The sequence below is a fragment of the Trichechus manatus genome, unplaced genomic scaffold (genome assembly GCF_000243295.1).
Source record: "Trichechus manatus latirostris isolate Lorelei unplaced genomic scaffold, TriManLat1.0 scaffold00087, whole genome shotgun sequence".
NCBI lineage: Eukaryota > Metazoa > Chordata > Mammalia > Sirenia > Trichechidae > Trichechus > Trichechus manatus.
Window position 1 is genome coordinate 1696449 of NW_004444023.1, and position 20970 is coordinate 1717418.

The window sequence follows — 20970 nt, forward strand, 5'->3', positions numbered from 1 at the left end:
TCCAACGGGCCTGATGATCTGCTTCTGAAAAGTCATAGCCTTGAAAACCCTATGGAGCACAGTTCTCCTCTGTGCACACGGGGTTGCCGTGAATTGGAATCGACTCAACAGCAACTAATAACAACAATAATGTCCACGTCTTAATCCCGGGAACCTGTGAATACGTTACCTTACATCTGCAAAAAGGGTTTTGGAGATGTAAGACTCTGGAAGGGAGTCCTGGTGGTGCAGTGGTTAAGCACTCAACTGCTTATCAAAAAATCAGTGGTTCAAACCCACCAGCTGCTCCACGGGAGAAAGATGTGGCAGTCCGCTTCCGTAAAGATTACAGCCTTGGAAACCCTATGGGGCAGTTCTACTCTGTCCTATAGTGTTGCTGTGAGTCGGAATCGACTCAATGGCAATGGGTTTGGTTTTTTAAAGACCTTGAGGTGGAAGGTGATCTTGGATTATCCAGACAGGCCCTGTGTAATACAAGCATCCTTATAAGGGAAAGAGGAAGGCATGAGGGTCAGAGAGAGAAGGAGTGTTGACAACAGAAGTAGAGGTTGGAATGATGCAAAAGGGGCCACAAGCTAAGGACTTTGGGCAGCTTCTAGAGGCTGGAAAAGGCAAGGAATGGATGTTCCCCTAGAGCTTCCAGAAGGAACCTGGCCTCCTGACACCTTGATTTTAGTCCCATAAGATCCTTTTCTCACCTCCAGAACTGTAAGATAGTAAATTTGTCTTGTTTTGAGCTACTAAGTTTATGGTAACTTGTTACAGCAGCAATAGGATACTAATACATCAATAGAACCAAAATATTATCATTTCAACATATAATCATTATAAAAAATCATCAAGATAGTTTACCTTATGTCTTAGGCTGGGTTCTCTAGAGAAGCAAAACCAGTAAAGCATATAAATATATACAGAGAGAGATTTATATCAAAGAAACAGCTCACACGATCGTAGAGACTGGAACATCCCAAATTGGTGGATTAGGATAGAGGCTTCTCCCAATTCACATAGCCCCAGGGGCTGGCGAACCCAAGATCAGCATGTTGGAAAACAGAGCTCTTGCTCACAGGCTGTGAATATTGACCAATCCCAAGACTGGCAGGCAAGACTGCAAGGCTTCTCCTGATTCACATAGCTGCAGGGGCTGGCAAACCCAAGATCGGCAGGTCGGAGAGCAGGGCTGGAGGTTAGGAAGTATTGGTAGTAGGTGGGAGGGGAAATAGTTTGGAATTTTAATTAGGGTGTTTAGGAAGGCCTCCCTGAGCAGATGACATTTGAGCAGACACCCTGAAGGTGAGAAGGAGCCAGCCGTGGGAGGAGTGGAGGAAAGGGCAATCTAGGCAAAGGGAACTGCTTGAGCAAAGGCCCTGAGGCAGGACCATGCTGAAAGAAGCTAGTGGGTGGAGAGAGATTAAGGGCAAGAGTGGCAGTAAATGAAATGGTGGGGCCAGGGAGGGAAGAAGCAAAATCACAACCAGAATAACCATTAGAGTTATTGAACTCTTAACATTGTTAATTGCCATCGAATTGGCCCCAGACTCACGGTGAACCCAGGTACAACAGAACAAAATGTTGCCCGGTCCTGTGCCATCTTCATGGTCACTGGAATGCTTGAGTCCATTTTTGCAGCTATTGTGTAGCCTTCCAACCTAGGGTGCTCATCTTCCACCACTATATCAGACAATATTCTGTTGTGACCCATAAGGTTTGCAGTGGCTAATTTTTGGAAGTAGATCACCAGGCCTTTCTTCCTAGTCTGTTCTTAGTCTGGAAACTGCTGAAACCTGTCCACCATGGCTGACCCTTCTAGTGTTTGAAATACTGGTGGCATAACTTCCACTATTGTAGAGACATGCAACCCACCAAGTATGACAAACGGAAAGATGGGTGTTCGTACCACGACTATGAGTGCCCACTATGTGCTAGGTAGCGTGCTAAATGCCTTTGGCGTAAGGGCTCATTTAATTCCTCCCATCTACTTTGATCCCATTTTACAGATAAATAAACTGAGGCCACAAACAGATAAAGTTGCTTGGCCAAGTTCATTCAGCCATTAAATGCTAGAGCTGGAGTTTGAACCCAGGGCTGTCTGACTCCAAAGTGCCTGCTTTTCCAACGTCTCTGTGTATGGTTGTTCAGGCTGGGCACTGCACAACTCTAGAGGGCGCCATTCACGAGACATCATGTATTTGTTTGTTTGCTGACTGTTGCCCAGAGATGGCAGTAGAATGTCTTGTTCTAACAAAATTTTTCTATTATGACCATTTTTTGAGAGAAGGAAGCTGTTGTTAGTTGTCATCGAGTGAGCTCCGACTCATGGCAACTGTCATGGATTGAATTGTGTCTCCCCAAAATGTGTGTCAACTTGACTAGCCCATGATTCCCAGTATTGTGTGACTGTCCACCATTCTGCCATCTAAGTGAGTTTCCTATGTGTTGTAAATCCTACCTCTGTGATGTTAATGAGGTGGGATAAGCGGCAATTATGTTAATGATGCAGGAATCAATCTACAAGATTAGGTTTTGTCTACACTCAATCTCTTTTGAGACATGCAAGAGAGAAGCAGTGCGCAGAGAGACGGGGGACCTCATACTAGCAAGAAGCAAGAACCGGGGTCCCTGCACTGAGAAGCTCCTCAACCAGGGAAGATTGATGACAAGGACCTTCCCCAGCAAAGAGAGAAAGCCTTCCCCTGGAGCTGGCACCTTGAATTTAGACTTCTAGCTTCCTAGACTGTGAGAGAATAAATATCTCCTTGTTAAAGCCATCCACTTGTGGTATTTCTGTTATTGCAGCACTAGATAACTAAGACAGCAACCTTACATGTGACGGAACGAAACATTGCCCTGTCCTGCGCCATCTTCAGGATCACTGGTATGTTTGGGTCCATTGTGGCCATTGTGTCAATCTGTCTCATTGAGGGTTTCCTTCGTTTTCGCCGACCCTCTACTTTACCAAACATGATATCCTTTTCTAGCGATTGGTTTTTCCTGATGCCTTTGTGTCCAGAGTAAGCAAGCTAAGTAAAGTGTCTTAAAGAAGGGGTCATGTGGTGAAATGAGTTCCTTTAAGTGACCTTTTGCCTTGGTTCTTTGGAAAAACAGCTTGAGAGATTTTTCCCCTGAGCCCTGAGGAGTTACCTTTGCCCTAGTTTTCTACCCCAGAGGGTTTGTTACTTTTGTCCAGGTTGATTGATATCTCTTGGGTAAGCTGTAAACAACCTGAGGTTTGATATTTTTTGTCTGGCCCTAGGCTGCAACCTGTCCTGTGATTGGTATGCACTTTGCAGGGATTGGTCAATAGACTATGCAAATGAAGTGCCTAGCCTACTATGCAAATTAAGTGTATGTGGCCTATCTAAAGGGGATTGGTCAGTTTCTGACCCTGGTGGGAGGGTCATGCCTTGGAATTAATGAGAAGTTTGTGTATATATGCAGCCAACCCTGCAGAGGTTTATTCAGATAGGAGCAGGAAGAGAAGCAGAAGGAAGAAAGAAGAGAGAGGAGGCAAGCAACTTTCTAAAAGAGCTATAACAAGGGCTGTAACACTGAAGACAGCGACAGGCCTGGAAGGGGCCTTGCAGCAGAGTTGGTGGTGACAGATGGCAGGGTCAAAAGGAGACTGTCCCCAGGAAGCCAAGAGGAGGCCTGTACTGAGAGAGAGAAAGAGACCTACATGGCCAAGAGGAGCTGAGAGAGCTGTCCTGCACTGAAGGAGGGAGACTTTGCCTACATGCTTCCTGATTCTGATCCCAAGTGGTACCCTGTTACTTCCTTTATAAACCACTTAACAGTAAGTATGGTCTGTGGGTTCTGTATGGCCATTGCAACAGATTATCGAAGTCAGCAGAGAAGTAGAGAGTGCCATGGGAGGGACGGCTGGTGTCAGAATTGGTTAAAAAGGTTGGAGAGTGGCAGTATGTCTGACCCCCATCTCACAGGGATCAGCTTTGGGAACTGGTTGTGTTTCATTTGGGGAGTAGGGTGGGTTTACAGTTCAAAAAGGCAAGAATTTGAAACCTCAAAGACAAACCATAGCTTACCCTCATTAAGCACAGCTGCTGTTCCATGTGCTTGACTCACAGGAATGCATTTAAACCACCCAACAGCCCTGCCAAGGAGGGACTGTTATTATCACCCCCATTGTACAGATGAGAAAACCGAGGCTCTCACATGAGGCCGTGCAGCCAGTGAGTGGGGAAGCTGGACTTGAACCCAGGCTGTCTGGCTTCAGATGCCTCACTCTTGGTCACTACTCTCATAAATTCCACAAAGCATGTCAGCACTGGGGAGATCACAGCTTCGACTTCAGAGGACAATAAGTCTGCAATTTTACAACTCCAATGTTTAAAGATTCAGCGATTCTAAAGCTTCTCAGCTACTGAAGGATGTGTGGGCAGGACGATATGACGTCTAGGATTTGCTCCAAAATAAATGCAGGCCAGTGTGGAAAATGGTTTGGTGGTTCCTTAGAAAGTTAAACATAGAATGACCATATGGCTCGGCAATTCCACTCCTAGAAATCTATCCGAAAGACTTGAAAGCAGGGACTCAAACCAGTACACGTCCACACGTCCACAGCAGCCCTATTCACAATAGCCAAAATGTGGAAACAATCCGAATGTCCATCAACAGATGAGTGGATCAACAAATTGTGGCACATCCATACCATGCAATATTATTCATCCATAAAAAACAAACGATGTATTGTTACATGTTGCAACACGGATAACCCTTGAAAACATGATGCCAAGTGAGAGAAGTCAGTCACAAAAGGCCACATAATGTACGATCCCATTTATATGAAATGTCCAGAATAGGCAAATCCATAGAGACAGAAAGCAGATTAGTGGTTGTCAGGGGCAGGGGTTGGATCCACAATCAACACCCATGGAAGCAGCAGTCAGGAAGTGAAAAGACGCATTGCATCGAGCAAATCTGCTGCAAAAGACCTCTTTGAAGTGTTGAAAAGCAAAGATGTCACCTTGAAGACTAAGGTGCGCCTGACCCAAGCCATGGTATTTTCAATCGCGTCATATGCATGCGAAAGCTGGACAATGAATAAGGAAGACCGAAGAAGAATTGACGAGTTTGAATTGTGGTGTTGGCAAAGAATATTGAATATACCACGGACTGCCAGAAGAACCAACAAATCTGTCTTGGAAGAAGTACAACCAGAATACTCCTTAGAAGGAAAGATGGAAAGACTGCGTCTGACGTACTTTGGACATGTTGTCAGGAGGGATCAGTCCCTGGAGGAGGACATCATGCTTGGTAAAGTAGAGGGTCAGCGAAAAAGAGGAAGACCCTCAACGAGATGGATTGACACAGTGTCTGCAACAGTGAGCTCAAGCGTAACAATGATTGTGAGGATGCGCAGGACTGAGCAGTGTTTCGTTCTGTGGCGCGTAGAGTCACTATGAGTTGGAACCGACTTGATGGCACCTAACAACAACAACCACCGGGGCTGGGGGAGGGCAATGAGGAGCGATGGGTATGCAGTTTCCTTCTGAGGTGATAAAAATAGTTTGGAGCTTGATGTAGTCGGTGATTGCGCAACTCTGTGAAAGTGCTAAATGCTACAAAATTGTTCACTTCAAAATGATTCATTTTATGTTATGTGAATGTCACCTCAGTAAAAACAAATAAATAAAGAAAACTAAAAATGCAGGCGTGGGCAGTGGCTAGGGGTAGAAAGGACACAAGATTCGCCACAAGTTGACAATGGCTGAAACTGGGAGAAGGGCACCTGGGGGTCTAGGATATTGTTCTCTCCGCTTTTGTGCATGTCTGAAAATTTCTGTAATAAAAAATTTTTTGAAAAAGAAACAACACCCAAAACAACAAGTGAGGATGCTCAGAACCTTGCAGCTCAGGCAGGGGCGGATTTTCCAATAGGCAAGGTTAGCGCGGTAAGAACAATTTCACAATTTTTCATCACATCAAAGCTTCTGCTTCTAGATATGGCTGACATATGCCTTTCTCCCAACCCCACAGCACCTTCCTACAGAATCAAAGCCTCTTTTCGAATTTACAGTCCCTGACAGGGGCAGATGACTCAGTAAGCTAGGTAAGCACCGGCTTACTTGTGTTTACTTACTAATCTGTAGTGAACAATTTCATACAGATTTCACCATAGCTTTGACGTGACATTGTTGTGAAATTGTTATGAAATCCATGTGAAATTGTTCGCTGCAGATGATCTGGCAAGCAAGATAAGCGCTGTGCTTACCTGGCTTATTGGATAATCCCCTCCTGGGCTCAGGCTTTCACCCTGAGACTTCCCAGCAACTAAAGATGAGAGGCCTGCCCTGGCCTCCGACAGACCTGCTTCAACCCTGGACCGACTTCCTGTCTGTGTGGCCCCAGCCAGTGACTTCACCTCTCCAAGCCTCAGGCCCTCACCTGCCTAGTGCGGCAGGCAGTCCCAGCCTCGTTCGAGAGGGAGCACATCCCCGGCTGAGTACAGGGCCTGAAATGCAGCAAGAACTGAACAAGTGGCAGCCGGATGGCCTTGGATAGGTGACTTCCCCTGTTGTGCCTCCGTCTTCTCATCTGTGAAATGGGGATAGTTGTAGTGCCTACTTTCGAGGGCCATCGAGAGGATTCATTTGTTCACTCACTCATTTGCTATTTATTGAGCATCTACTAAGCATCAGACACTGTTGTAGGTACTGGGTGTCCAGCAGCAAAAAAACAGATATTGTTGTCCTGTGGAGTGGACGCTTTAGTGGCAAGATGGACAAAAAGCAAATTATTTTTTTTTAAATCAGTTGCTATCAAGTTGATTCTGACTCATGGCAACCCCATATGCATCAGAGTAGAACTGTGCTGCATAGAGTTTTCAATGGCTGATTTTTTGGATGTAGATCATCAAGCCTTTCTTCCGAGGCACCTCTGGGTGGTCTTGAACCTTGAACCTTTTGGTTAGGAGGCAGGTGTATTCACCATCTGCACCACTCAGGGACTCCAAACCAAATAGGTATATATAATGATATATACATAATATATAGTAATAGATACATATGACGTCAGGTGGCAATAAGTGCAGTGGGAAGAAATTGACAAATAAAATAGGTTATGAGGTATATGTTGGTAGGGGGTATAAAACCAAAAAAAAAAAAAAAAAAAAACTAAACCCACTGCTGTTGTGTCGATTCCGACTCATAGCAACTCTGTAGACAGACTAGAACTTCCCCCATAGGATTTCCAAGGCCATATGTCTTTACAGAAGCAGATTGTCACATCTTTCTCCAGTGGGTTTGAACCGCCAACCTTTCAGTTAGCAGCCGAGTGCTTAACCATCATGCCACCAGAGCTCCTTGATATGATGTACAGAGAGATAGAAAACAAAAACAAAAAAAAACCAAACCAATTACTGTCAAGTTGATTCCAACTCATGGTGACCCCTTGGGTGCAGAGTAGAACTGTGCTCCATAGGGTTTTCGAGGCTGTGACCCTTCAGAAGCAGACCTCCAAGACTTTCTTCTGAGGTGCCTCTGGGTGGGTTCAAACCACCAACCTTTCAGTTAGTAGTCAAGCCCTTAACCTTTTGCATCACCCAGGGACTCCTTGGAGAGAGAGAGAGCTCTTTTATATGGGGAGGTCAGGAATTCCAGCTAAGGAGATGACATTTGAACAGAGACCTGAAAGATGCGAAGCAGTGAGCCCCACCAATCTCTGTGGAAAGACTGTCCCAGGCAGAGGGAACAGCAAGTGCAAAGGCCCTGAGGCAGGATGGTGCGTGGTAAAGTCAAGGAAGAGCAAGGAGGTCAGTGTGGCTAGAACAGAGTAAGTGAGGGAAAGAATCATGGATGAGGTCAGAGAGGGGATCTTATGGGTCATAATGAGGACTTTGGCTTCTGAGTGAGACGGGAGCCATGGGAGAAATTTGAGGAGGGAAGTGACATCATCCCACTTACTGTAAAAGGATTCTGCTGCTGGGTGGGGAACTTTCTGCTGGGGGCAAGGGCCAAAGCAGCAACGAAGCTAAGCCAAGAGGCCAGGCGGGAGGCGATGATGGTTGGACCAGGGTGGTAGCTGTGGGGGTAGGGAGAAGTGGTTGGACTCAGGATACATTTTGAAGGCCAAGTCAACAGGATTTCCTGCAGGATGGGACATGGGGTGTGACGGCAGAAAGGAGTCACGAATCTTTTCAAGGTTTCAGGCCTGAGCACCTGGAAAGATGGTAGTGGTTTCTACGGTTTCAAGGAGATAAACTACTCACAGCCCTTAGCATGTAGCCACACAAAGGAAGTGCCAGGCCTCTGTTATGTCCATTAAAGCTGCTTTACTGGAGGCAAAATGGATATTGTCTGCCAAGTGCCAGAGTGCGTCACCAACAAGGAGAGGCACTGCTGACCCAGGTTACCCTTGACAAGACTCAGGGAGGTGTCGGGTAGGAAGCCAGCTCCTTCCGCCTCACATTTTCCCTCTGGGCTGGGCCACCTCTCTGCTACCGGAGCCAGGCTTCTGGAAAAAATAATCTCTTCCATCTCATCTAGAATTCACTCTCAACAAGCTTAATGAGGCTCCTAAACCTTCTGTCAGGTCTATCTTCACGCAGATCGCTTGTGACAGCTAATAGGCTACATCTCAGTTCTTTTGTGTATGGTGTGAGGTAGAGACCCTATAACCCACCTCATATGGATAACCTGCATCCCTTCCCCACCTCCTGGGACTTCTGATGTTGTCTTCCTCTCCTTCTTTTGCCTATTTTCCTATTCCGATTTTTTGCCTTTTTCTTATTGATTTGTAAGCGTTCTTTGCATATTGTGGATATGAATCCCGCTGTCAGTTACATCTGTTGCAAATATCTTCTCCTGATGCGTGGCTTCTCTTTTCATTTCATTTATGGTGGCTTCTTCTTTTTTTGTTTTTTTTTTTGGTGCTAATGTGTCTTTGTGTGCGTGTGGTAAAATATATATAAGAAACCATTTGCCATTTCAACCATTTTTCGTGTACAATTCGGTGACATTAATTGAGTTCATATGGTGCAATAGAAATGATCTGTCTTCGTTTATGGTTAGTGCTTTGTTGTTTTAAGAAATCTTTCCTTACAATACAGCTATAAAAAGGAATAAGGAAGTTCTTCATCTACTCTTTTGGAATCACCTCCAAAATACATTAAGGGAGAGAAAGCAAGGTGAAGAAACTGTGTTGTCAATATGCCACCATTTGTATTAAAAAGGGGAGAAGGGAATTGTGTGTGTGTGTTCCTATCGTTTCTCAACCCACAGAATATCTCTGGAAGGATAATCAAGAGACTGGTTATACCAGTTGACTCCAAAGAGCGGAACTAGGTGGGCAGAAGATAGGAGTTGAGAGACATACTCTTTTTCTTGGTATCCACTTTTGTTCCTTTTAAATTTTGAAATGTAGCAGTGTATTACCTTTTGCAAATGAACTAATATTATGCATTTATCAAAACCCATAGAAAAGTGAATCCCAGTGTAAACGGAAGACAACATCAGAAGTCCCAGGAGGTGGGGAAAGGATACAGGTTATCCACATGAGGTGGGAGATTGGATCTCTACCTCACACCATACACAAAAGAACTGAGATATAGCCTATCAGCTGTTATCAGCAACCTACCTGAAGACACGCCTGGCAGAAGGGTGTAGAAGCCTCATTAAACTGGTTGAGAGTGAATTCCAGAGGGACTTTAGTTAATAAGAATGTATCAATATTGGCTCATCAGTTGCAATAAATGCACCACAGGAATGCCAGATGTTAATAACAGGAGAAACTGTGCAGAGGGTTGTTGTTAGCTGCTGTCAGGTTGGCCCCTGACTCATGGCAAGCCCATGCACAACAGGATTGGACCATTGTGATCCACAAAGTTTCCACTGGCTGATTTTTTTGCATGGGGAAGAGGGAGCATTTGGGAACTCTACTTCCTGCGTAGTTTTTCTGTAAATCTAAAACTGCTCTAAAATAAAGTCTATTAATTTTTTTAAATGAACTAATTAAAATTATTTTCATGAAACAATCATTTTTGACCCCAAGGTCACAAAGGTATTCTGCCATATTTCCTTCTAAACATTTTATTTTTCACCCTTGGGGCTTTGATTCCCTGGAGATGACTTATGTATGGTATGAGGTAGAGCTCCAATCCCCTGCCACATGTGGATAACCCACATCCTTCCCCCTCTGATCTGAAACGCTGTCTCTGTCCCATATCAAGTATGCATGTATGTGTGGGCCTGTTTCTGGACTCTCTGTTCTTTTCTGTTGATCTATTCATCCAGTCTTACGCAAATTCCATGCTTTCTTAGTTGCTAAGGTGAACGGTGATTTTGACTTCTGGTTGGGCAAGTCCTCTCATATTCTTCCTCCAAATTATCTTGCCTTTTTTTGGAGCTTTGCTTTTCTCCATCAATTTGATTGGAAGATCTAGCCATACTGTGTTCACATTTCCAGGTGGCAACAACAGGCAATGGTGGAGTAGAAACTACAGCTTTAGAAGTTGCTGTGCTCTCCACCTGGCTGGCTCCACCACACCCAATGGCCTCACTGATACCTGTCTAAGAGGCACTCGTCCTCTCAGCTGATGGTCTTACCTCCCACCAGGACATTGAACCAGTTTGTTCCTGTTGGAACCTCTGATGAGAATGTGCATTTCCAACAAATATCCAGGCAATGCTAATGATGCCGGTTAGGGACCAATTCTGAGAACCACTAGTAGAATGGTGGTTCTCAAAATTTATTATATGTAAGAATCACCTAGGGATCTTGTTAAACTGCAGATTCTGATTCAGTATATCCAGGGTAGAAATGCAAATTTTCAGCAGGAACTCGAATCTGAACAAACCAGTTCAAAGCCCTGCTTCCCAAGTCACCAAGACAATCGGAGAAAGAACTGCCTCAACATCCCTTTCCCATACTCACCACCCACCTGCCTTGGCGCCTGCTCCACCTGCTTCCCACCTGGTCCTCGGGAAGAGTTGCCTGTGTTGCTCCTTGGGGTCAACTCCTCCTTGTGTCCCTGGACCCCACCCTTCTCGATCCAGCCTTCTCCTTTCTCTCCTGCACCATCAGGCCATCCCTTGTCCATCAGACGATTCCCATCCGCATAAAACATGCTGTGATACCTTCCACCTTAAAAACACACACACGCACCCATTGCTTAAGGGGTATAGTTTTTGTTAAGGGTGATAAAAAAAAAAATGGAAATGGACAGTGGGGATGGTTGCACAACATGGTGAATGTGATTAATGTGACTCAATTGTACATGTCAAAATGGTTGAAATGTTTTGTTGCCTATACTTCACCCCAATGAAGATTAAAACAAAACACACGAGCACGCACACCCTGAGAGGATAAGCAAATCGAACAAGCGAACTGTGGTAACTCAGTACAATGGAGTATTATCCAGCCAAGAAAGGAATGAACCGATACAGGCTACAATATGGAGGAACCTGGAACACGTGATGCTGAGTGAGAGACACCAGGTACAAAAGGCCACACGTTGCCTGATTCCATTTCTGTGAAATGTCCAGAATAGGCAAATCCACAGAGATACAGACAGAAAGCAGATTAGCGGCTGCCAGGGGGTTGGGGGAGGGGGAACGGGGAGTGGCTGCCAGTGGGTACAAGGTTTCTTTTTGAGGTGATGAAATGTTCTGGAATTAGACAGTGGTGATGGTTGCATAACCTCGTGAATATACTAAATATCACTGAATTGTACACTTTATAGTATGTGAATTATATCTCAATAGAGACAGAGACACCTAGGTGTGTTATGAGGGTTATCTGAGATAATCGCCATAAAGCCCGTAGGACAGGGTTTGGCATAGGAACGCTGTGGGTGGTAGCTTTCGCTATTCCTATAATAATATTCTGGAGAGCAGTGGTTGAGAGCTCGGGCTGCTGAAGTCAGAGCACCTGGCTTTCTTCTTGGCCTCGTCACTTCCCTTCTGCAGGATCCTGGCTGGGGAACGGTTAGAGGGCTTCCTTTCATCCACCCAGCATCTGAACCCCCTTCCTCCGCTTGAGGAAACCCCCACCGTCCGAGGCTGAGCCCCTCGCACAACAGCTGCGTGCTTTTCCCCGGACCCCATTGCAGCTAGTCTGTGGGAACACAACCAGGCTCCATGATGGAGTTGGTTTGCTTTTGCTCTTGATGGGATGGGAATGGGGGGACAGTAGCTGATGCTGTCGGGACCAGGCAGAAGCCCGCCTGTGGGCAGTGGCAGTCACAGGAAGCTTCCAGAGGCTGGAGCAGCGGGTCTAGCAGCAACGGTGTGTCCAGGGTACAAGGGTAGCGATGGTGGTGTCCCAGCACAGGTCCTCAGCGCCATCTTGTGCACTGTTCGGGTTCTGCAGGCCCGAGCCTGGCTCTCTGCCCTGCCCCCGACACCCTGGAGATTTCGCGGAGCTGCTTAATATCTTTCAATGAACCCCTTTCCTGGTTAACCTATCCAGAGTGAGGCTTTGATGCTAACAAAACCAACTCTGACGTAAACACCATTAAGTGTTAGCTGTTCGTGGTAGACAGAATAACGGCCCCCAAGACATCCACATCTTAATCCCCAGAACCTGTGCTATGTTGCATTACTGGCAAAAGGGACCTTGCAGATGTGATTAAATTAGGGATCTTGAGAAGGGGAGATTATCCTGGATTACGCGGGTGGGCCCCATGTAATCACAACAGTCCTTATAAGTGAAAGAGGGAAGAACGAGGGTTAGAGTCAGAGAGAGTTGGGAAGGTGCTATGCTGCCGGCTTTGAAGATAGAGGAAGTGGCTATGGGCCAAGGAACGCGGGCAGCCTCTATAAACTGGAAAAGGCAACGCAATAGATTCTTTCCTGGCACCTCCAAAAGAATGCAGCCCTGATGACACCTTGATTTTAACGCGGTGAAACCCATTTTGGACTTTAGAACTGTAAGATAATATATTTGTGGTGTTTTGTCACTAAGTTTGTGGTCTTTTGTTACAGCAACAAGAACCTAATACAGTTAGTCCTCAACTTACGACAGGGTTCCTTTTGGACGACTCCCCTTGTAAGTCGGTTCTGACGTAAGTTGACTACCTCATTTTTTTTCCCAGTTTTCATTATTATTCTCTTTTATTATCAGTATCTTTATAAAACCAATCTTTGTCTTTGAGGGTTGGCATGACAAAGGTAACATCAGCAAATCACACGGTGCAACATTGTATGTAATATATATTACTAATGTAGTGTTGTAAGTGCCTGTAACTCAAATGCATCGTAAATCGGGGCTACCTGTACACTGTTGTGATGATTATATCTATAAAACGTGTCCAGTATAAAGGAATTCACCTCTCCAAGCCTGTTTCCCTGTGTGTAATGATTATAGCTAGCGCCCACTCTCCGGTGTCTCTGATGGGGCTCTGCACACAGCAGGCACTTAATGTTTGTCGAATGAATGTTTACTAGTACCAAGCACTGTTCTAAACTTTCCCATAGATTAGCTCATTTAATCCTCAAACACACCCGGTGAGGTAAAAACTATTATCGAGCCATTCCCCAGATGAAGAAACTGAGACACAAGAGGTGAGTTCCCCAAAGGTTTCTTGGCTGCCACGTGGCATTACCTCCAGCAGTTGGGAGGCTGTAACATTAACAAGAGCTGGCAGTACAGGCCTGGCATTGTTTTGAGCTTGCCAAGGCCCTGGTCACAGGCGCAGTCGGCGGCCATTACGCTCTGCCCTGGACGGGTGTGGTGGGGGGGGCAGGGATAGGCACCGCCACTCCAGAGGGCACTGGAAACACACGGGGCTGCCTTCTGCTGTCACAATGGCTGAGGGCCACTCCCGGCATTTGGTGGGTGGAAGCCACATGTGGAACAGCCCTCTACCGTGAAGAACTGGCCCACCCCAAATGCCAACAGCACTGGTGCGAAGCACATACGCACCTACAGCACCTCGTGCAGCACCTGTGCTTCCAGTGGCCGCTGAGCCTGGTGGTTACGAACCAGGACTCTGGAGCCACCTGCTGTCTGGGGGCACAACCTGGCTCAGCCACTTACTAGCAGTGTGAGGTTGGGCAAGTCTTTCAACCTGCCTGGGCTCAGTGACTCACCTGTAAAACGGGGATGCTAATCCCTCCTCCTGGCCTTGTTGTAAGGATTAAGGAAGGTAACACGTGTCAATCATTTAGAACACTGCCTGGGAAATACTCAGTGCTATTAGGTGTGATATATCAGTACTTTTTTTTTTTTTTTTTTTTTAGTGTAACAGAATATATTTATTGTGAGTAGATATGAGTCAAACTAGACAGCATCACTCAAACATGTTGGGAAGACGCTCCAAAGGGGAGAGTGAAAATGGGTTATATATGTCACTGTTGTGTTAATTTCTCAGAAGATAACATCAAAGCACAGCAGGGTTTCAGGGTCCATCAGTTAGAGAAACAGAATTACCAAGGTCACGCCATACATCCTAAAACACAGCCTCTAATCAGGCCCTGAAGTTACTGCTTCTTGAAGCTGGATGCACACAGATGATTTTCCAAAAGAACCCAATGCCGAAGGCCAAAACCTCTCCACTAAGCTGCTTACTCAGCTACTGTTTGACCCGAAGGTGACTCCAGGGAACCAGTTCTTTTAAGGTTCAAAAGGACACTTAAGGGTGGATGGCCTAGGTGGGTCACCCCAATTTCATGAACCCAGAAATCTGGATTCCAAGTGAATCAAATCTATTTTGTTACAGCTCAGTGGGGAAAGTTGGCACTACTCAACAAATGCATTTTATTTATTAGCAATTGGTTATTGATAAAATAAAATGACATTCCTCATATCATGTGGGCTAAAGACTGTTATGGATTAAATTGTCCACCCCCCATATGTATTGTGGTATTTGTGTTACAGCAGCAGTAGAAAACTAAGACGGACTGTATTCATTTCCTACAGTGGCCGTAACAATCAGTACTATTATTGAAGGCCCCTGAGTAGCACAAACAGTTAAGCTCTTGACAACTAACCTAAAGGTGGGCGATACGAACTCACCCCCACAGCACCATGGAAGAAAGGCCTGGCAATCGACTTCTGTAAAGATTACAGCCAAGAAAACCCTATGGAGCAGTTCTACTCTGTAACACATGGGGTTGGCATGAGTCGGAACTGACTCAAAAGCAATGGTTTTTGTTCGTTTCTTGGTATCAGTATTATTATTTTAGTAGCAAGTGGGTGGTTTCCAAATCTGTTACCCTCTTTCAGACTTGAGGTCCTCTGTGGAAAGGAGCAGGTCTGATGTGTGTCTGCATCCCCCGCATTGCTCTGTGAGGAGGGGTGTTTGTTGACTGACTAATGGCAGAACCTCCAAGTGTGGCTCCTGGGGATGACAGGCACAGGGCTGAGAGACGGCAAGGCCAGGTGGGGTCCACAGGTTTATTGCGGGCTCCACACACACACACACTCACAACATCACATGACAACACCATGGTTACTCAGTACACGGGAGGTGGCCTCCACCCCCAGCTGGGACCCAGAGGGGAGTTGGGGGCAGCCTCCTCCCTTGTGTCCCAGACCCAGCTGGGTCCCTTCCTCCCAGGCAGCTGAGGCAGGGGGCCGCAAGGGGCAGTGAGCGGGCGAGTCCGGGGAGGCTGGGGTCCGGGGACGGGGGGGGGCCGCCCGCCCCCCTCACTCCAGCGACTGCAGCATCAGCAGCTGTTTCAGCACCTTTGTCTGGCTGGTCTCACGGATCTCGCCAGCCAGGAACATCTCGTCCACAACCGTGTAAACCTGAGTGGGGGGAGGTCAAGTGGTGACCCTGGTGTGAGGGAAGGGACCTCTGGGACGCGGTTCCGAACCTTGGAACCTAGGGACTCTGACACCTGAGAGTCAGGAAATCGACATCCATGGAGACACGGGGGAGGCTGAGGGGCTGTAGCCCACCCTCCTCCCTGCCCGCTCCCTGGCTCCTACGTCTTCACCGAGAGCCTACCTTATAGAAGTTGAACACCAGGTCCAGCTCGCAGACATTGTGGAAATATTCATTTAAGACCTGGGAGGAGAAGACAGAGATGGTAAGAGATGGGCAGGAAGAGAGAGAGAGACAGAGAGAGAGAGTGGATCAAAGGTCGTCAGAAAGAGATGACAGCAAGATCACCAAAATGAAAACCTATAAAACAAATAATAACACACGTGAGGAACGTGCTTCTTAGTTCAATCAAGTCGATGAGACCAAATGGGCAACACCTGCTCAGAAGCAACGACGAGAAGGCAGGGAGGGACAGGAAAACTGGACGAACGGACACGGGGAACCCAGGTGTTAACGGGAAACAGGGAGACTGCTGACACATTGCGGGGATTGCAACCAATGTCACAAAATCATTTGTGTATGAATTTTTGAATGAGAAACTAATTTGCACTGCAAACTTTCACCTACAGCACAATACAGTTAAAAAAAACAAAAACAAATTCTGACGGGGAGAAATAGAAGCCAAGATCATCAGACAATAATAGAAAAAGATGGCAAAGAAAAACAGACTGAGACAGGAGGAGAAAGAACTGAACAGGCGGACAGGGAAACAGACAAATGGGGAGATGGCTGGATGGACAGAAACAGAGACTGACATAGTGGCATAAGGACGTCCGTCACTGGAGCAGATTTTAACACACCAGGAAAGACGGGGACAAAAAGAAACAGCAGTGGAGAAAGAGAGTCCCATCCACCACAGAGAGGCGCGGAGAGGAGCGTCTGCGCACACGTCCGCCCTCCCCAGCCCGCCCTGCCCGGCCGCACACCTCCACGAAGTTGTGAATGGCCTCCAGGTAGGCCAGGTTGTTATCGTTGACATCCACGCAGATGCAGAAGTAGAGGCCAGCATAGCGTCGGTAGATGATCTTGAAGTTCCGGAACTGTGGGCCAGAGAAACCGTCAGCAACAGAGAACGCCCAGGATCCAGCGGGCCAGACGGAGAGGGGCTGAAATACTTTGTCCTGCATTCCACACATGGTCCCTGGGGCCCAGCTCTGTGCCCGGCCCTGTGCTGGGGACACAGTGGGGACCAAGACAGCCCTGGTTCTCCCCTACCAGGGCTCCCAGTCCAGTGGGGGAGACAGATCCATCTCCAGAGAGGAATGACCCAGAGCCAGCAGGGCCGGGATGGGGGAGCCCAGAGGGGGTCAGGGTGGGCTTCCTGAAGGAGGGGGCATCTGAGTTGAGCCCTGGAGGATGAGCAGGAGTCTCCAGGCAGAGGGAACAGCTTTAGCAATAGCCTAGGGAGCCTGGCGTGTTCACCAGCATCGACGTGACCCTGTCACTCCCTTCCGGAGCCCCCCGTTGCCTCCAGATAGAATTCATTTATTCAATCACTTCACAAACATTTCCTGTGTACCTACTGCATGCCAGGTCCTGTGCTGGGTGTTGTAGGGGTCACCCTGGACCCAAGAAAGCCCAGGGCCTTGCCCTCACTAAACTGTAATATCTATAAATATGACTCCAGTCACATATATACATAACTTGGGAATAAATATGCAGGAATCAGGGACATGGACTGTATAATTTTATGCATGTGTAAGGCAATAAAGAGATAGATAAATACAGATATATAGGTTAGATAAATATAGGTCCAAAGTATAGTGTCTTCGGCCAAAATCTGAAAATCCCTGTTCTAGGCCTGGGAGGAGTCCCTGGTGGTGGAGATGGTTAAAGTACTCAGCTGCTAACCAAAAGGGTGGAGATTTGTGTCCACCTGAACCTTTGGAAGAAAGGCTTGGCAATCTACTCCCGAAAAATCAGCCACTGTAAACCCTACAGAGCACAGTTCTACTCTGACACACACGGAGTCACCAGCAGTCAGAGGCTACACCACCGGCAACTGGTACCGGTAGGCCTGGGTGCGCGTGTGTGCGTGCATGTGTGTATGTGTGTGTGTGCGCGTGTGTGTGCGTGTGCGTGTGTGTGTGCGTGTGGCCACCTGGCGGTCCTCAAGTGGATTTTTGACTCAGGGCAACCCGGTGTAACAAAGTAGGCTGGCCCCATAGAGTTTTCTGCTGTGGCCTACAACAGCAATCTTAACAGAAGCAGATTGCCAGGTCGTTCTCCTGCAGAGCCACTGGGCAAGTTCAAACCCCCAACCTTTTGGTTAGCAGCCGCGCATTTAGCCACTGCACCATCAGAGCCCTTTAGAGCCAACACTGGATTTCTGTTTTTTCCAGCTCATTCTTTTGTTAATTTCTATACTTGAAGTATGTTTTCTAAAATATTATTAATGTCTATACATAATCCATAGATAAGTAAGCATATCTCAGGTGCCTGCTGTACTTTTTTAAAAATTGATTCATATATGTGATCAAAGGTCCTGAGTGGTGTAAACGGTTTGCACTTGGCTGGTAACCCAAGGTTGGTGGTTCAAATCCACACAAAGGCACTGCAGAAGAAAGGCCTGGCAATCTGCTTCCATAAAGATTAACCTCATTTCCATCAAGTCAATTCCAACTCACAGAGACCTGGTAGGACAGAGTAGAGCTGCCCCAAAGAGTTTCCAAGGCTGTAATCTTTATAGAAGCAGACTGCCACATCTTTCTCCCACGGAGGTGAGTTTGAACCACCAACCTTTTGGTTAGTGGCTTAACACTCAACCGCTGCGCCACCAGGGCTCCTCTGTAAAAGATGACAGCCAAGAAAACCCTATGGGACAGTTCTACTCTGTAACACACGGGGTCACCTAAGTCACAAATCAACCACAAAAGCAAAATCAACAAAATATGCAATCAAATGTCTTGAAGACTACTGCTCTGGTGGACAGGGTTCAAGATGGGAGGCTGAGTGGCCCAGAGAGTTTTATCTAGAGACACACTAAGGACTGACCCTGAAGAGTTGGCATGACCTCTGCAGGGTCTGACACTGACCCACCCTCCTCTTTCCTTGCAATTCCCCCTCTCCTGCTATCACCTCCCAGCGCCTCCTACTCCACTGGCTGCTGCTCCATTCTTGCAGGCTCTTCAGCCTCTGTTTTACATTCCCAGGCTCTCGGGGGTCTGCCCAGACCCCCAGCTCTTCTCCCGCTACATACTGTCAGGTAAGTCTTTTCCTCCAGATTGGAGTAAGTGCACCCACTGTATACCCTAGCCACCTCTGGGCTCTCCAGTCCCAGGCCTGCCTGCTCTGGGTTGTCACTGTCTGGGGACAGGTCTGTCTTGCCCACTGGACTGTGAGCCACGTGAGGGAAGGGCCAGGGCTGTCCTGGTCACGCCGTGTCCCCAGCACAGGGAGGCACACAAGCAATGTGAATGCATGAATAAATGAATAAATGAATGGGTGTTTTAAATATCTGGGCCTGGACCCTGGAGGAACCTAAGGGCTCAAGGTTAGGCCCCACTCGACATCCTCATCTGATGGCTGACCTTTCTGGCTGTCTATTCCAGCCTCACAGAGCACCTCCCAGCTCCATCCTACGGGCTGCTCAAGGCCAAAATCTGCACATCATTCCTGGCTCCTCTTTCTTTCACACTCCACCTCCAGTCCTCCGACTCTACCTCAGACATGCTGGCCCTCTTGCGATTGGATTCCTAGAACACCCTGGGTGTGTTCTTGCCCCAGGGCCTTTGCCCTTATTCCAACTTAGTTGGAGCCCTGGTGGTGCAATAGTTAAACACTCGTTGCTAACTGAAAGGTTGGCAGTTTGAACCCACCCAGCGGCATTTCAAGAGAAAGACCTGGTGATCTGCTTCCAGGCTAGAAGACCCTATGCGGCAGTTCTACTCTGTTGCACGGGGTCACTGTGAGTCGAAATCGACTTGACGGCAACTAACAACAACAACTTCCAAAACACTTCTTGCCACCCCCACTGCTTCCACCCCGGTTCCAGTCACCTGCAGCTCTCACCTGGGCCACTGCAGTCACCTCCTGAGTGATCCCCCTTCTTTGGCTCCTGCCGCCTTCTAGAGCAATCCCCGAAGCTTAAGTCAGCTCATCTCCCTTCTCTGGTCAACAGCCTCCCATCTCACTCAGAGTAAAAGCTGAAGTCCTCACTATGGCCCACGAGGTCCCACACGATCTGCCTCTGTTATTTCCTCCCACCCTCCCCTGGCTTACTCCACCTCCAGTGCTGGCCTTCTTGCTATTCCTAGCATACCTGAGGGCTGTCCCTGCCTCAGGGCTTTTGCACTGATTATCCTTTGGGCTTGGAATGTTCTTCTCTCAGATATCATCTCATTCACTCAGCTCCTGCAGGTCTTGGCTCAAATGTCACCTTTTCAGTAAGGCTCTCCCTGACTAGACTGTTTAAACCTGTCATCCATCAGGGACACAACAGATGAAGCCTGACAGAAAGGGAGAAAAATGTGGAACAGAAGTTCAAATTCTTAAAGAATGCAGACTTAGTGGACCTATTGAGGTTGGAGGAATCCCTGAGACTAAGGCCCTGAGTTACTCTTCAAACCCTGAATTTAAACTATCCCCTGAAGTCACCTTTAAACTAAGTAACAGTTTAGCTCGAAAAGTAAAGATTGTCACCATAGAGTACTACAGTTCTTTTAAAAAAAAAGCCACCAGGGTGCCACCTAAATTGGAACAAGTGCAAAGGCCCTGGGGCCGGAACGCACCCAGGACATTCTAGGACTAGCAAGAGGGCCAGCCTATCTTAGGTGGAGTCTGAGGAGTGGGGGTAGAGTGTGAGAGAAAGAGGAGTCTATATGAGACCAAATGGACACAACTATTTTAAAACACAGATGAGATGGCTGGAGAGCAGGGAGTTTAAGTCAAGAGGAGTGAAACACCTAGAACAGAAATAACGAAATGTTGACACAATGTGAAGAACATAACCAATGTCACTGATCAATGTGTCTAGAAATTGTTGAATGGAAGCAGGTTTTGCTGTGTATATTTTCACCAACCATAAAATAAGATATTTCTTGGGAGCAAGGGAGAATGAAGAGAACAGGATACAAGGAAAAGACTAGCCCGAAGGACTAACTGTCCACAGCTACCAAGGCCTCCACCGGACTGAGTCCAGTACAGCTAGATGGTGCCCGGCTACCACCACTGACTGCTCTGAC

The 20970-nt window shown here is 47.1% G+C and overlaps 1 protein-coding gene across 2 annotated transcripts in view; it reads right to left on the reverse strand.

The window, feature by feature from the left end:
* Positions 1-14175: 14175 nt before the first annotated feature.
* The window catches only part of AP2S1 (adaptor related protein complex 2 subunit sigma 1), a 12659-nt gene continuing 5864 nt past the window's right edge, over positions 14176-20970 (reverse strand). Inside the window, exons 3-6 of one of the 2 annotated variants that reach the window (XM_023736148.1) lie at positions 16714-16827; positions 15911-15970; positions 15646-15708; positions 14176-15298 (exon numbers count right to left, since the gene is read on the reverse strand). In XM_023736148.1, the coding sequence (XP_023591916.1) occupies positions 15170-15298; positions 15646-15708; positions 15911-15970; positions 16714-16827 (366 nt within the window). In that variant the 3' untranslated portion in view covers positions 14176-15169. The other variant, XM_004381606.2, reaches the window with a different exon arrangement.